The sequence below is a fragment of the Platalea leucorodia genome (assembly GCF_965183815.1).
Source record: "Platalea leucorodia genome assembly, chromosome: 7".
NCBI lineage: Eukaryota > Metazoa > Chordata > Aves > Pelecaniformes > Threskiornithidae > Platalea > Platalea leucorodia.
In genome coordinates, this window is record NC_138829.1 from 66,902,690 (window position 1) to 66,918,140 (window position 15,451).

The window sequence follows — 15,451 nt, forward strand, 5'->3', positions numbered from 1 at the left end:
TGCTGTCCCCTGTCCTTCCAAAGGAAGGATAAAATACCAACAAGCAATGGGGAAAAAACAAGGAAAAAAAGATGGTATCCTACTCCAGGGCTGGCTTCCTTCACCAAAAAGTACTCTTTCCCCTTCACCTTAAAAGCTGTAGAAACCACAGCACCAACGCCAAGGCAGAGCCGCTAACCCCGGCATCCCGCCTCTCTGCTGTTTTATACTCGCAGCTCCTGGAGGACAAGCGTGCTAGGGATTCATTGTTCACCTGGGTGTTGATGGCGAGTAAGGACTAATCCTTGGTGATACACACTGTTAATAAAAGTCACTCCAGTAAAGCAGTGTTTTGAAATTTTGAACTGTGCTGATGTCTTTTAAACATATCACCAAATCTGTAACTGCTATAGGCAGAGGAACGTCTGGACAGACATACACAGAGATTCAGTTGCACCGGACAGAAAAGACCGAGCTGGAGCTCTTTTATCCTTCTGCTCCAGAAGCAGGAGCAGCCGCGTGTTCCCCAAATAAAGCTGAGGCCGGGAGGTGCCACGGAGCGGGCCGTGGGCATAAGCGAGGCTGAGGGGTGGGCATGGCCATGGGGGTAATTACTTTCTCTCCTGTATGAAAGACCTATCTCAGATTTATACTCCCCAGATACAACACTGCCTACCTCGTTGCTCTCTTCTCACTAATTTCCCCTTGTAACATCGCATAAGTTTGCCAGTTTACTGGTTTGTATGCACAAATAAACACACAAACATGTTCAAACCAAAGATGTCGCACAGTAATGGGTAAACAGGACAAAGATGCTATTTCTTACTTTTTTTTGCACAAATTTTGCATTGACTCTAGTTTTTTGCAAAACTCAAAACATTAGTGGTTTAAGTAAGTCAAGCAGTCTCTTAAATGTTGAATCAGAGCTCTTATTCTTACAGTAAAGGCATAATTGGTTTCCCTTGCTTTTATGTATTTAGTCTGAAGCTGTTTGTTTGTTCTTAAAAGAGTGCACAATAAAGCGTGACAAGATTTCATCTATTTCATAGAATAATTGTTTTGTTTAAGTCACATCTAGCTTACTTGGTATTTTAGCTAATATTCAGTTAATTAATTTGTCCAATCATCAATCACATGAGATTACATATTAGAAAGGACACCATAAACATTTGAAAAACGCAGGTGGCATCATTTTTAAAACACCTATACCTCTCTATTCTAACATCCCTTCGACGGACAGGACCAATAAAAACTATTACATATTCCAAGCAGCTTTCAGAATGGGAACTCCGGGGGATTTCACCTGGTGACGGAGGGACATGCTGCACTGCAACGAGATGTAATGGGCCAGGTTTGGCAGCTTTTCTTCCTCTCTCTAGATATAGGTAGCAAGTACAAAATGCAACGTGCTCATAAAAAAGCGAACCCAGACACTACACAGTTACAACATTTTTCAACAGCTGCAAAGTCTGCAAATTTCCAACCACTAGTATTCCGCTTCCCTTTGGCTAAGGCTAGTTAGAGACTGTCCAAGAAACACAACGCACATACCCAAATATAAGCTATCCACATAGACCACCTTTTTATACTCTACCCTGTGTTTCAAAGAAGCTGGAGTATGATTGACAAGCTGTTGAATTTCACAACATGTTCACAAAATGAAAAAAGCGCAATCCTTGAGGAGAGATATAATCTCACCTCATTAAATTCCTTTTTGAGACCACTCCATGGCCTGCTACTCACTGCTCCAGTGTGTTTAACTCAATATACAGCCTTTCACACATTTGAAAGATGGGGAAAAAATAAAATATGAATGTTTTCCTTTTTCTCTATTAAAAGTTAAGAAATTAAAATAGCTTTAGGTACGCTGTGTGAACTGCCAAGAATATCCTTTGAAAGACAAATTTAAGCTTCAGTGTTGGTGCAGGTAAATAACCATGTGAAAACTAATGGAATATTTTAGTTTCAACTTTTCCTTCCTAGTGTTTCTTGCTGTCTTGCTAATAAATATTTTCCTAATCTTCCTTATATAAAATAAGGAGTAGAGGAATATTAGTATTCCAAGGAATATACCAACAGATTTTTTTCCCCACTTCGGGAAATAAATATATGCACCTGGAATTTAACTGCAGCTTCAGGAGCCCCAGGCTTCCCCGAGTACATGGATTGTAGAGTCCTCTTCTTCAACTTCCCGATTCCTACTGTGCTTGCGAGAAGTTCCACTTAATACAGGATGCCCCCTCTGCAGCCAATGGCCATGAACTGTGGTATTGGGTTTTGGGGTGGTTTTGGCTTTTGTTGTAAACACCAGGGGAGGTTTAGGTTGGACATTAGGAAAAGGTTCTTCACCCAGAGGGTGTTGCAGCACTGGAACAAGCTCCCCTGGGAGGTCGTCACGGTGCAAAGCCTGACAATATTCAAGAAGCATTTGGACAACGCCCTCAGACATATGGTTTGAATTTTGGGGTTGTCCTATGCAGGGACAGGAGTTGGACTCGATGATCCTTGTGGGTCCCTTCCAACAACTCAGGACATTCTATGACCTGCTATGCCACAGCACTGCAAAACAGCCCACGCTCAGCATACCTGTCTGGGACCATCCTTGATTTCGGTGTGACAAATCTGCCAACCCTTGTGGCTGACCTGTAGAGAATATTCAAGGAACAACAACCCATTTGGTCTTCCTCCCAACCAGACCCCCTGCAGTGGAGGCCATCATCTGGCTTCACATCTCCAACTCTATGGAGCTGAGGGAGACAAAAGCTAAATTCAAAACGTTTCTGTAAGTAATCTGCAAGAGCAATCTTAGTTCTCTGTGTGAAAACTATTGATGATGTAAATCCTGCTAAGGTACTGGGAATTTATCCTTTCCCAGACTCTGCAGTGTATTCAGGAGTCAACACTGCCTACTGACTGAAGAGATGTTTAACAATTACAGCACCGCTATGATGTGGAAATTGCAAAATTTCAAGGAAACTGAATTGTTCACTGATACTCTCCAGGGAGCTACTAAAACTGAGAAATGGTTCAAGTAAAGCAGCTTCTTAGGCTTTTTTTGGATGTTTAGCTACTTTGTATTAAAAAAAAAAAAAAAACCAAAACCAAACAAAGACAAAAAAGTGGTAAATATAGTTAAATCCTGCCTGGCAAGGCTATAAACTCTGTCCTCAAAGTTCCAGTTCTCTCACATTAATTCACTTCCAGGGACAAGTGCAGCCAGCATCCTTAGTGGCTTGGGTTTGTTTTTCTTTTTAAAGGTGCGGGCTGGTACATGAATGCTTATAAATCCTACCTCTTGTTTCAGAGAAGAAAGGCTCCAAGTTCCCAGCCCTTCAGTGGCATCTTGATGCAGCCAAGAGCTTAGTCTTTGAGCTACTGGGGGAGTGACCTTTCCTCCCTGACATTTGCCAATGTACTCTGTAACGACACTGTGGTAGACACGCCAAAAGCTGAAAACGTGTGGTGTGCAGCTCCAAGTATTACTAATCTTGGGAAATGTATGGAACGCAGCAGCAGTTGGTATCTGGGAGGAAAAAAATTCCAGTGCGGCTTGTAAAGTTATTGCTATTAAAAACATGTCCTCGCTTTACGTCTTAAAATCTTCCTTTTAATTTGAAACTTTTTATAGTTTGTCTGAGCTCAAGTTTTTACCTATTCTGAACAGCATTAAGAGAATCTGTTCACATACGTACACATGCATTTGTACAGTGATGTACCTACCATGAACATGGAAAACAAACAGTTCATTCTCTCTCTCCACCCTCTTCCCCCAGCACGTGATTTCTTAGATGCTTCTAGATCACTAATCACGTACAATGCTTTCCAGTGAGCACTTTGTAGTCTTTCTTGATGTGTGGTGCTCAGAAATGATACAAACTACGGAAGCCTTACTCCATCAAATGGAACAGAAGGACTACTTCATCTCTTCTGCAGGTTAGACTTCTCTTTGGACTCAGTTGAAAGCAATGATGTTTGCCTTGATCCCGAACCAGTCTGCCAGCACAGGCTCACATTCAGCTTGTGACCAGTACCAACCTCACGCAACCGGGTGGTTATTTCCCTGCTTTGCACTCGAACAGCTGCCGAGCTGCTGCATCCTACAGGAAACCCTGACGCAGTGACCACGGATGCTGAAGAAGTACAAAGGAAATGGACTGCAGAGAGTGGCTTGGCTCACGTGCCTTTACTACGCTGCTGCTGGAGACTGTTAGGCTAGATGAACTAGTCACTCGACCCATTAAGCATTTTTATTGTTTTTACCATTTCTCCTAGTTGTCAAGGTCATTTAGAGTTATAACCCTGGTCCTTCAACACACTTCCAGTCAACCCCTAGTTGGTGTCATCTGCAAATTTAATGTGGCTACTCCTTTCCATCGTAGTCATTGATGAAAATAAGGAACAGTATTGCATAAAGCACAGACCTTTGCAAAGCCTATCTTGATATATCGTTCTGTCTTGATGGTAAAACCATCACAGCTACTCTTCAACTATTTTTAAAGCTGATGCATTTCCTTAGCACATCCATGAAAATTTCACGTGCAACAAGGTCAAATACTTTATGCTAAGAATATGAATATGACCACTTCATTTAATACTAAATATGAAAAGTAAATGATGAAAAACAATCAAAGAACAAACTTGCATATTTAGAGCGCAAGCCAAACCACTGTCTTTACTGCACTGCATAAACCTTTCAAAATATTAGAAAGGCACAATCTCCATGAACAGAAAGAAGTGGGAAAAAATTTTAGAGCCATGACCAAAATAAAGCGATTCATGGAAATAAAGCCATACAAAATGGGGAGAAATTTGCTCAAGGCTGTATGCATAATAAATGTTTTTTCTATTAGCAAAGAGGAAATTGGCTGTCAATGATACTGGCTTTCTGCAGTTGACTATCGGCTGTTTACTTATACCAGGTGCATACAGTACGTTGCAGAGAACAGATTACATGGCAGCTTCCTCATCATTTTAGCACACAATTTCCTGCAGCCTTTTTGATCTTCATGCTTTACATATTAGCCATTGTGGGCTTTTTTTCAGAGAGATCTTAGAGCTTAATTCAAACATACTGGTGCCAGTTTTAATCCTTCTAGTAGCTGCAATAGATCTGAGGTCTAATTTCTAACATTTATGTCTAATATATGCATGAACTACTTTTAAACAACTCATATTTGCATGAAAAGCAGTGAAGGACTTCCTCTCCTGACCGATCCCAGAGACCATCGCAGCCAGGTAAGCACAGCAGTAGTAGGGGAGAGACAAGCAATAGGTCTACACTAAAATAAACAGTATTTATAAAGATTTCCTTCTCCTCAGTCCCAGATGAAAATGTTATATCTTCTTCGATATTTACAATTTGACAAATTAGCAGGTCCCTAATTCTTTGGAAAAGGGACAGGAAAGCATACATCATAAACCCAAAAAAGATCCTGTGATGTGAAGATATTTAAGTTCTTCCACTTAACAATATTTTTAAAAAGTCTAGATGAAAGTCCTAGAAAATTGTGTACCCCCCAGGGCATGTTATTCTCCCACACACCGAACAAAAGGAACTTTATTCCCATTTTTATCCAGAAAACCCCGTCAGCTTGAAAATCTATCAAGAAGCTGCATCGAACAGGGACTGTACTCTTTCCCAGTATTTCCTGGTAATTGATCCTGCTCATGTTCTTCATTGTTTTATCATGTCAGCATAGCACGTTTTTTCCCACTGCGTAACCACAGTTAATATAGTTTCCATTGTACTACAGCAGAATTCTAAGAACATAAGCTCTAAAAGCTGAAGGGGTAAGAAAGATAGGAATGAGCCGTTAGTGCCTGGGCAGCCTTAGGTCTCACTTGCACAGCACAGCTGCAGTTGCCAAATTAAAAATCTTTATATTTACAAATGCAGCTGAACAATACATAAGGGATAGAAACAAAGGTCTTGTAGAATTATTTCGTGTCTTTATGGACCATTTACATTATGACCAATAAAACCCCAGATCTAGGCACTTTTCAAAATGGGAACAATGAACTGCTTTTGAGAGAACAAATGAGTCACCGCCTCTTTTGATTTCAGAACGATAACTTGGGGAAAAAAAAAAAGGAGAAAAAAAGAATCCCATTTCTTGATCATACCAGCTTAGTCATAAAACGCCATTTACATAAGAGTTTGTACAAAATGAGAAGATGGTCTTTGCGCAGTTCCTGCAGCCAGTGTGCATGCATCAACGAACACTTGGAATTATTCAGCATTTACCATGCAGATTGGGACAGTGCTGGTCAAAACCTTCTATACTGGAGTCATGTGGGGAAAAAAAGTCTAGACATCATAGATTAACTTACTTCATCTAAAATTATTTTGTCTACAATGTGTATTTTAATGTTTATTGAACACCAAATGTATTTTTGCTGTATTGTGAATTACGTATATGGCAGCCTAACTCATGAGGGCAGCTCTTATTAATTATCACTACAGGATAAATTCAAATGACCAAAATCTTTTAGTAAAAAAACAACTTTTAACTTCTTCCTCTTAAAATTACCATCTCTCAGAACCTAGTAGAGAAACTGAAAGCACCCCTGATGCTGTTAACATCCTGATTCAAACTTTGGTGGAGCTGGATATATATCCAATATCATATTATCAGATTTTAAAGGACCATCATCATCCAAAACCTTTAACCTTATGTTAAAACCTTAAACTAACCTAAGGTTAAAAATATTAATTATGCAAGTAGCACCAGGTACTACCTCTGCTGAATCTTGTTCTCCTCCACCCAATCGGAAAACATCATTGTGATATTATTTAAATATTTCCCCCCCCCACATCCTGTTGTTGGGATGCCAGCGCCTTGGAAAATGAGCCTCAGCAAATGTAATGCAATACAGTGAGAGGCCTGATACTGGGGAGCACCTGGTCAGTGTCTCCCACAAGCTTCCTCTGCCACACACAAAACCTAAGTTACAGAGAGACTTCACAAGGTGGTAAATCACTCCTGTGACGTTTGTTGGGGAGGACACAAGTAAACAGGAAGGAAAAAAAGAGTATCTTTGAGACATCGGAGCTGGAGAAGTAGAAGATGGCTCTTGCTCTTTTGGAAGTATTTTGTAAGCTGGGCTAAAACGAGCCTCGATATACAAAAATAGAGGACTCTGCATACTACACAGATAGGACCTGGCAGTATTTTTAAAAAGGGAATCTTGACATATTGCCATAGAGCTATTTATAGTCCCTTCCATCATGCAGTGAAAATCTGACCTACTCTTCTTTTTGGGCTTGACACATGCCTGACATCTAGTTTTTTGAATCAGAAATTATGATGAAAAAACATCATAAAAGCAACATGAAAAGCAAATGATGACTTGCAAAAAAAAGAAAGAAAAAAAAAAAAAGAAAGAAAAGAAAGAAAAAAAAAAGAAAAAAAGAAAGAAAAAAAAAGAAAGAAAAAAAAGGAAAGAAAAAAAAAAGGCAAGAAAAAAAAAGCCACAGCTGTGATCATGTCAGCAATGAAGATTAACCTCTAACTACAGCAGTCTGGTGAGCTTGCTCTTATATTTGTTGAACCAGCATGCAGGGCTGGCACTCCATGTCATCATCTGTCATATTATACTGCTGGGATATGATTAGCTACTTAAGGGCATGTAATTTGCAGTGTGTAACTCCACTGACCAGAAGGAAGCAAATTCTAAACTTACCCCAATACACAATGAGAAACAGGTCTTAAACAGCCAGCAAGCAAACTCACATGCTTTATAACTGCAGCCTTTTTTGCAACTGAAACCTGAGAAAAGCTGAGAGAAGCTGTCCATCATAACGAGCCAGGTCTTCTCTGAGAATATGAGGAAGAGCAGAATGACACTACTAAACAAAGCCAAAGTTATCACAGGCCCTTGTTTAGTGTAACTTTTATAAACATATTTCTTCAGATCTACCATGCAAAATTTGCAAAAGCATTGCCCAAAGAATAAGAGATATCTTTGGTGTCTATTTTACCTGGCTGGCTCCACTGGGGAAGAGCAGTAGCAGAGGGGAGAACTGGCCTCCAAAACAAGCATTGTGTTTAGATGCTGAGAGTGAGCACTGTGTAAATGTGCGCGTACAAAGGCAAATCACAGCCAGTTAGACTCCGTAATGGGGGAAAAAAGGAACATTACATCTGAAACACTGAAATCTCAGTTATTGATACTTTTGCTAATAAACATAACCAGAGGTCTAGACTAATTTGCCTGGGCATTAATTAAAGCAACGTTTGATTTACGTTGATCCCCTCAAAGGCTACAAAACATCTTGCTAGCTTCCACAGCATCTTCATTTTTCCAAATAAGATTCTTACTACCTGAGAAATCAAGTCTAGTTTCCCTGAATGAAGTTTGCATCTTCACCATGTTCATTCTGGGAACATGCCCAACCCTCCAAAACAGTGCACTTTATTCTTGCCAAAGCTAAAGCAGACACTATATCACTAGGGGAAAAAAGTTCCATTCTGAAGTACGAAGAGTCTGTTATACGATCCACTGAAATGAATGGAAATATTACTCATCACTTAAGTTTCAAGCCAGACATAAAAGACTGAATCTTAAGAACTGACTTTTGTTTAGGAGAAGGGGTGCTAGGAGATAAGGAATATTTGACCTGCAGAAATTGGGAAAGATAACTGGCCCCTTCAGTTGTCCTTAAAGTGCCAAACAAAGCTCAGATGTAGGAGATACCTAGGGCCACATATTTTCCCATTTCTCATCTTTCAGGAAAACAAACAAACAAACAAACAAACTTCCTTTTCTTTGTTAGAATTAAAAACACCCCAAAAAAGGAGCATAAACCAATCACAGACTTGCCTTTTGCTGAGCTCTGAGGAAACTGATACCTGGATCCGAGTTTCACACCATCAGCCTGCCTCTAGTTTCTTTTTTCTAAAGCAATATCCTGTTTTAACGGATACCGTCTTAGCTCTGAATACAGATCCAGAACTTTCTGCAACAGCAGATCTCACAGGAACACTGTCAAGAGCAACAGCAGAAATCTTGCAAGTTTTCACACATTTCATGCTCACAATCTGAAAGGCTGCCAAAGAAATGATGATGTGCATCGTGACCAATCTAGTGGGTTTGTAATTATTCACTCCAAAGGGTGAGTGATTTGTACTGGGTAAATGTTACACTGCCAGTTGCACAAAACGCTTCATGACCAAAAGACAGTCAACTACTGCAATGAGTATGGGACGCAGGGCAAACACAACCTGAACTTCAGCACTAGACACTGGTACGCCACACAGTTACTTTTTAACAGAAGGCCAGGGAAAGGGAATTTTTAGAAATTCAGTTATAACTCCCTTGCAATTCTAAATAATCTTTCTAAAACAAAAATTTAAATAATTTAAACAGCACACACACACTTGCATCGTCACACAGACCAATGCTGGTCCACAAGGCTCATTTTTGAGACCTACTAACCCTTTCTGGAAAGAAAAGGCTTTTAGGAAAGTAAACACAGCCCAACCAGCTGAACCTCAGGTCCGGAGGTTAGAAGACAGAAAGGGTAACCACGGGTTCCTGTTGTGCATGCACAGCCTGGCACTGAGCACCAAGAGCGGTTGCCACTGCTCCAGCTGAGCAGACCTGGTCCTCACACAGGGACCTCTAGCTGGGACTGTCAGTGCCAGACCCTTTGCATTTGAAACAAGCATGACAGATGTGGTTTTAATTCCTACCTGGTAAAAATAAATCTTCTTGCATTTCTGCTCTGGCTTCTTCAGAGAAGCATCGTTTTTTCAACCACTCAGCTTCATATTCGCTTGCATGTTCATCGGGCCATGTAATAGAGATCTTCCAATGTAAAAAAAAAAAAAAAAAGAAGATAATTTTAGAACAACAAGATTAAAAAACCACCACCTAGAACAAACAAAAAAACCCTTAGAAAGTGAAGAAATTGTAATATTTAGATCAATAATATCACAGTTAAGCTTTCCCTGGAGCATAATGGCAAACAAGTAATGAAAACCCAACCTGAACATCATCTGAATTCTAACACCTTTTATAAACGGTCATTTTCACATGAACCCATGACCTAATTTGCTGTTTTGTGTGGGCTGCTTTCGCTGTGGGAGCTGTGCTTAGCAGAAAGAGGAGAATCACAGAAGCTGGCACATATCACCGGGGAGAGCGCTTCACCACAACTCAGAAGAGAGCAGAAATATCTTCCAAAACACTGACAGCTCGTTAAAAAAGAAAAAGGACAAGAAAGACAGGCAAAAAAAGAAATGCTAGGAGAGAAATCCCTCTCCTAGTTTTGAAAATTCTTCCCTCTTTCAAATAAATTTTTAAAAGGTGGAGTTTTTTTAATTCCTGAAGAAAACATGGAAAGAAAGCATATGGCTTTGCTTGTCATGAACTGCAAGAGCCCAGTGCAGCACACACCTTGAGCTGAATTCTCAAGGCTGTTGAGTAGGTCTCGATTCCCATTTCACATAAATCCACTTGTTCCCATGATGGTAAAACACCAGTAACAGTTTAGGATTAGTGCTGTGCTTTCATCAGTTCCTAAGTGGAAGCAGACAATCCCTCTATTATCATAATCCATTTGCCTATTCAAAGCATGAATTTACACGGCATTAATTTTGGTAACAAACAATCAACTTGGGAGCCCAGAATTCCACAATACAGACCATGCTCCCGCATGGGTCAGCCTCTGCAAGCTCACCCTGCAGCGAGGCTGTCCCAGCTGCTACAGGGTTGACTGCTGCATCTTTAACATGCATCTTTAAGTGTAAAATGAAGGAAATGAGTTTGCATATCAAAGGAGCCATGTACTGCTTTTAATAAAACCTATAAAATCTAAATGACATATTAAGTTTTTATATGGCAGGAAAGATTAAAATTCATAGGGAGCACAGTTCCTGTCCTCTCTTGCCCAATAGCCTCCTCTTTTTCATGAACAAATGTTAATGTAGATAGGTAGATACAGATATAGATACAGACTCTAGGCCAACTCTGAATATGGGGTTCAGCCTTGGTTGGAGTGCTTGCTCTAAGATGAAGTCTTTTGCACGTTGGAAAATAGCTAATAACTGTTATTTTTGTTATGGATTAAGGTCATCACTGCTTTGCCATTTCTCTTTCTGATTTTCAAGCCATTTACTTACAGAATAAAGAGGAAAAAAAGTGTAAGTGTAATTAAATGTGTGGGGAACGCCTGTATTTTCTTCTCAACATCTGGTGATGAAGAAACATACAGCAGAATTTTAAAAAGCACAATTATATTCTAAAAACCGAAGCTGAAGTTTCTGCGTCCTCTACATAACATCTATAAAGTGAAGTTTCATATAAAGGTGGGAAGATCTGAGTTCTCCTAATTGCGGTTATTCCTAAAAGCTTTGCAAATACACAGTAGGGTTTGCAGATAAACAAATTGCGATTAAAGTATAACCTGGGACTGCCTCTAATTTACAGACTCGCAAGCACTGTTAGACAAGTTTCACAAGAGGGCGAATGAAGGTTTGCTTCAAATACCTTCTTTCTATCTGCCAGAGCAACTTCCTTCACCACGATGTTCACGTCCAGGTCCTCGAAGACCAGCCTGCGCGCCCTGGCCGACTGCAGGAAGCAGTGGGGACACTGGCAGTTGTCCCTCAGCCAGACGCAGGGGTAGCAGCTCTCGCTCCCGTCCTCCCACTCCACGCGGACGAAGTGACCCGCGTCCAAAGCTTCCACCTTCTGTATCCCTGGGTTCATGCTGAGCAGCCGGGAGGTGCGGACCCCCGGCACGGCGCCCCGCCAGCAATGCCGAGTGGTCCTGGCGAGCAGGCTCCTGCCCTTCCACGCCGGTGGCAGGCAGCACGCCCTGCCTCCGGGAACTTTGGCCCTCGGCAGGACTTTAGCCACCGCCCTCCACATTTTGGCTCCTTTAATGAAATCGTCGGAGGGAGAACGCCTTCATGGAGTTCCTAAAACACTATGAAGAGCAGTTTGTTACTGAAGGAGTCAGTATAACAGCAAGACCATTTTAAGATGATTCTCCCTTCCCTTCCTCCTGCCTAAACCTTTAGGAACATTGTTTATCTGTTGCTTGCATTTTTTGAGGTGCCGAGGGTGTATTCAGACCCATCTATTAAAAAATCCCTTAGTTTAGCAGGGCTTCAATTTGATTCATCATCTTGGCCATCTTTTGTTTCTGCAGTCAGTTCAATACATATCACATAGTCTCTCTTAAAAAGACACCTTGAGATGAGTTCCACAAATCAAAAGCAGGAGCTACTATCAACCATGTTCAACAGCTAAAGCTTTAAAGTACACATGCCTTAATTCCTGCTGTGGCTACTATGGAAAAGAGAACACAATATCCATCTTTGGTAAACACGACTTTAGCTACAGCAACAGAGTTCTGCAAGAGCTCCTTTCTTCTTTCACAGCCGTACTGCTTTCTATAGATATACTCTTTTATTTCAAGTTAGCTACATACTGTACTGCAGAAAGATAATGCATCCAAATCTTAAATTAGAAAAGAAGTTCTAGTCTAATGTTTTTCTTATTCAGAAAAATGCTTGGCCTCCCCTTGAAACAATAAATCATTACATATATTTTTAATAGAGTGTTTAACCATTTCAAATATTGCATATTTATTCAGTATTTTTTTCTGTTGTTTTTGTTCTTAAGCTCACAGGGCAAAATACTGATGCCCTGCCAGGACCAAAGTCTCCCCAGTTGTCTTTGCGCAGGAAAAACCTCATTGGTTTCAGTATTTTGACTCACTAAGACCTACTGGAGTTGTCAGCAGTTTTTTTTAATTTTTTCCTTTTCTACAAGTTAGAACTAGGTTGTACAAGACCCTTGGGTCTCCTTTTGTTTTTATTTCATTTGATTGTGTATAGCAAATCAGAATACTGATTTCTACTTGTTCTTGTGTGCACACAGTAGTCCCACTGGAACCCAGTAATTACCAGCCTTCACTTGCAATGCAGTCCAAGCTACAGTTAGTTTTGTGCGTACAGACTAAAACCTGGTTTATATCCAAATTGAATATCTTTCCTTTTATATATATATATATATGTACACAAACATACATATGTAAACATATATAAGTGTATCTCCACCTTAATTCCAAAGCATTATTCAAGTAACTCAATTTTCCTCCAAACTGTAAAAATATTTACACCGCAAGACTGGTTGCAGTCTCCTTCTGAGATTTCTTGGACAAAGTTTTATTATGTATGACTGCAAAAATGTGGTATGTTTTAGGGATTTTAACACATAATAATTGGATACTTATTCTAATCTCCTTGAAACAAAAGACAAGTACTGGAACACAATGAAAGTTTCCAATATACTGAAACTTTAGAATATCTGGCTTCCAAGAAAAAAAAAAAAAATAAGAGGACGACCATTTTAACATACTGTAAACTTTTGCTACATCTGTATTGGTTTCAGGATCGTTCTCTGTTCCAGGCAGTGGATTACCTTACGGTAATGGGTCAGATCCACAAATACACTTAAGCAACCAGAATATAGTTTAGATGGAATTAGGACAATTAAGATGAAGGAGCGCAAGTCACAAAACCACTTCCTAATTGCTTAGGCGACTCAGAGGCTGTTGATACCTGCCCTTCTGCATACAAAATTACCTGAACCCCTAAAATGCTAACACTACCCATATCCAGCAGGATGCAGACAAAACTGCGCATCCTCACACGTACCCCTTATCCACTTTACCTACGACTGGTGAACAGATAGCTGCACACCAGAAAACCTTGCAAGGCACGATAGGGTAAGCAACATCAGAAAATGCCTGACATCTGGACAGTGCTGAATTGTCCAGCACAAAGCACGGCACTCACATCCACTTGAACTTGAGAACACCGCTAGAAAGCATATGAGCAACGTAAATGGTTGGATCAATTTATTCCACCTGTTTTTCAGTGTATAAGGGATTCAAGCACAGACAACTCTTCCCAGAACCAACTACCTGGCTCCTTTGGGGATATGGATGCTCTTCTCTGTGTACTAAACAGAAGCAGATACTCCTGTAGGTATCTGCTTAAGGCAAGACCGTAAGAACCAGAATTTGCTTCTGAAGTTTAAGGCCACCAGAAAGCTCCTCTGGCTCACCACAGGGGGGCATGGGAAACTGTGACAACTGGATATAAATAATACACCCACCTAAATAGTTCATTACATAGTTTGTCCATAATGTATTTCATACATTTATTACGTCCATTCATCCATCCAGTAGTTCATGTACTGGTGTTGCATGCAATCTTCTCATCTTACTTAAGTACCTTACCAAATAATTTAACTATTATTCACATATGCAGTGTTTAACCTAAGCAAAGGCTCTTTTAACTTTAGCATAGAGGTTATAACTACCTGGACACTGTATATGAACTTATGATAAATATTCTTCAAAATGGCAAAACAAGGGACAGGAAAAAATATTTAAGCCTTTACTTTCCGACTGTCTTTCAGAGAAGATTAATCACTAAGTTTAAAGTCCTACATGAAGCTTACCAGATTCAAAGGGCTTCTAGGCATCCATTTTATCATCCAATTAAGAAATCTGAACTTGCTTCTAAGAGACTCCTCATAACACTAGTGGTTATAGAAAACCATGTCAGAATTTTCTTTTATGGCAAGAAACTGAGGTGAGTTTATTGTCTTCCTATCGCAGATGTCGCTTAACTGGTATTTGTTCACCTGGTAACGGATAACTCAGTCACACAAAACGCATGTCAAACAGAATCTCTTCTAAATCCATGACAATAAGTTTTGTAAATGTTTTGAAATGAAAGGTCAACCTAAAAAAACCAGATGCAACCAATCCTGGCAGACACGGTTTCTAGACAAAAAAAGAAGAATAAAACTTCTGAAAGCTACTGAGGTGAGTTACATGTAATTTATGTTACAATGGCGAAGGCTGTAAACCAAATGGGAATTTGGCGAGGACCTCCTTCACAGGCTGCAGTAGGAGACTTCGATATGTTTCGGGTAGGAAACGATTCCACTGAACACTTTGCAATATTAATAAAAATCATTATATGTGGCTTTTTTAATATGCAGATCTACTTTGCCTACTGTTACTCTGCCCCAAGACTCCAGACATATTCAGCTCTTTCATTTATGTCTATTTATTGGAGTCAATGAACCTGTACCTGCATAACACCACTGTTAATTAGGAGAGAATCGGGCCCTCCAGCTCTAGTATTATTCAGTTTGCTGGTTATGCAAAAGGAAGCTGTAAAAATTATTATAGCAAAAAGATTCCCCTTGTGGTGAAGTTAAGCATCTACTCTTTAAATGCACCGCAGTGTTTGCATTAAACTTGTTTCTGTCTTCTCTGTAAAGCAATTTTTCGGGTTAGCCACCTACCAAGAGAAATCTTGTAACAATAAAAAGGCTGTTTATTGTTTTCCCTGAGTTAGTCGTATCATGGTGTCATTACTAAAATGAAAACCCAGATGACAATGATTAAAAATATCTGCTACAGCATGCCCTCTAG

General features: G+C 40.0%; 1 protein-coding gene across 1 annotated transcript in view; it reads right to left on the minus strand.

The window, feature by feature from the left end:
• The window catches only part of BBOX1 (gamma-butyrobetaine hydroxylase 1), a gene marked incomplete at its 5' end in the record, with an annotated part of 28,726 nt that extends 16,870 nt beyond the window's left edge, over positions 1-11,856 (minus strand). Inside the window, 2 exons of the mRNA XM_082317358.1 lie at positions 9,675-9,789; positions 11,473-11,856. Coding sequence (XP_082173484.1) covers positions 9,675-9,789; positions 11,473-11,856 — 499 coding nt within the window. The remainder of the gene's footprint in view (positions 1-9,674; positions 9,790-11,472) is intronic.
• Between the last annotated feature and the right edge of the window lie 3,595 nt (positions 11,857-15,451).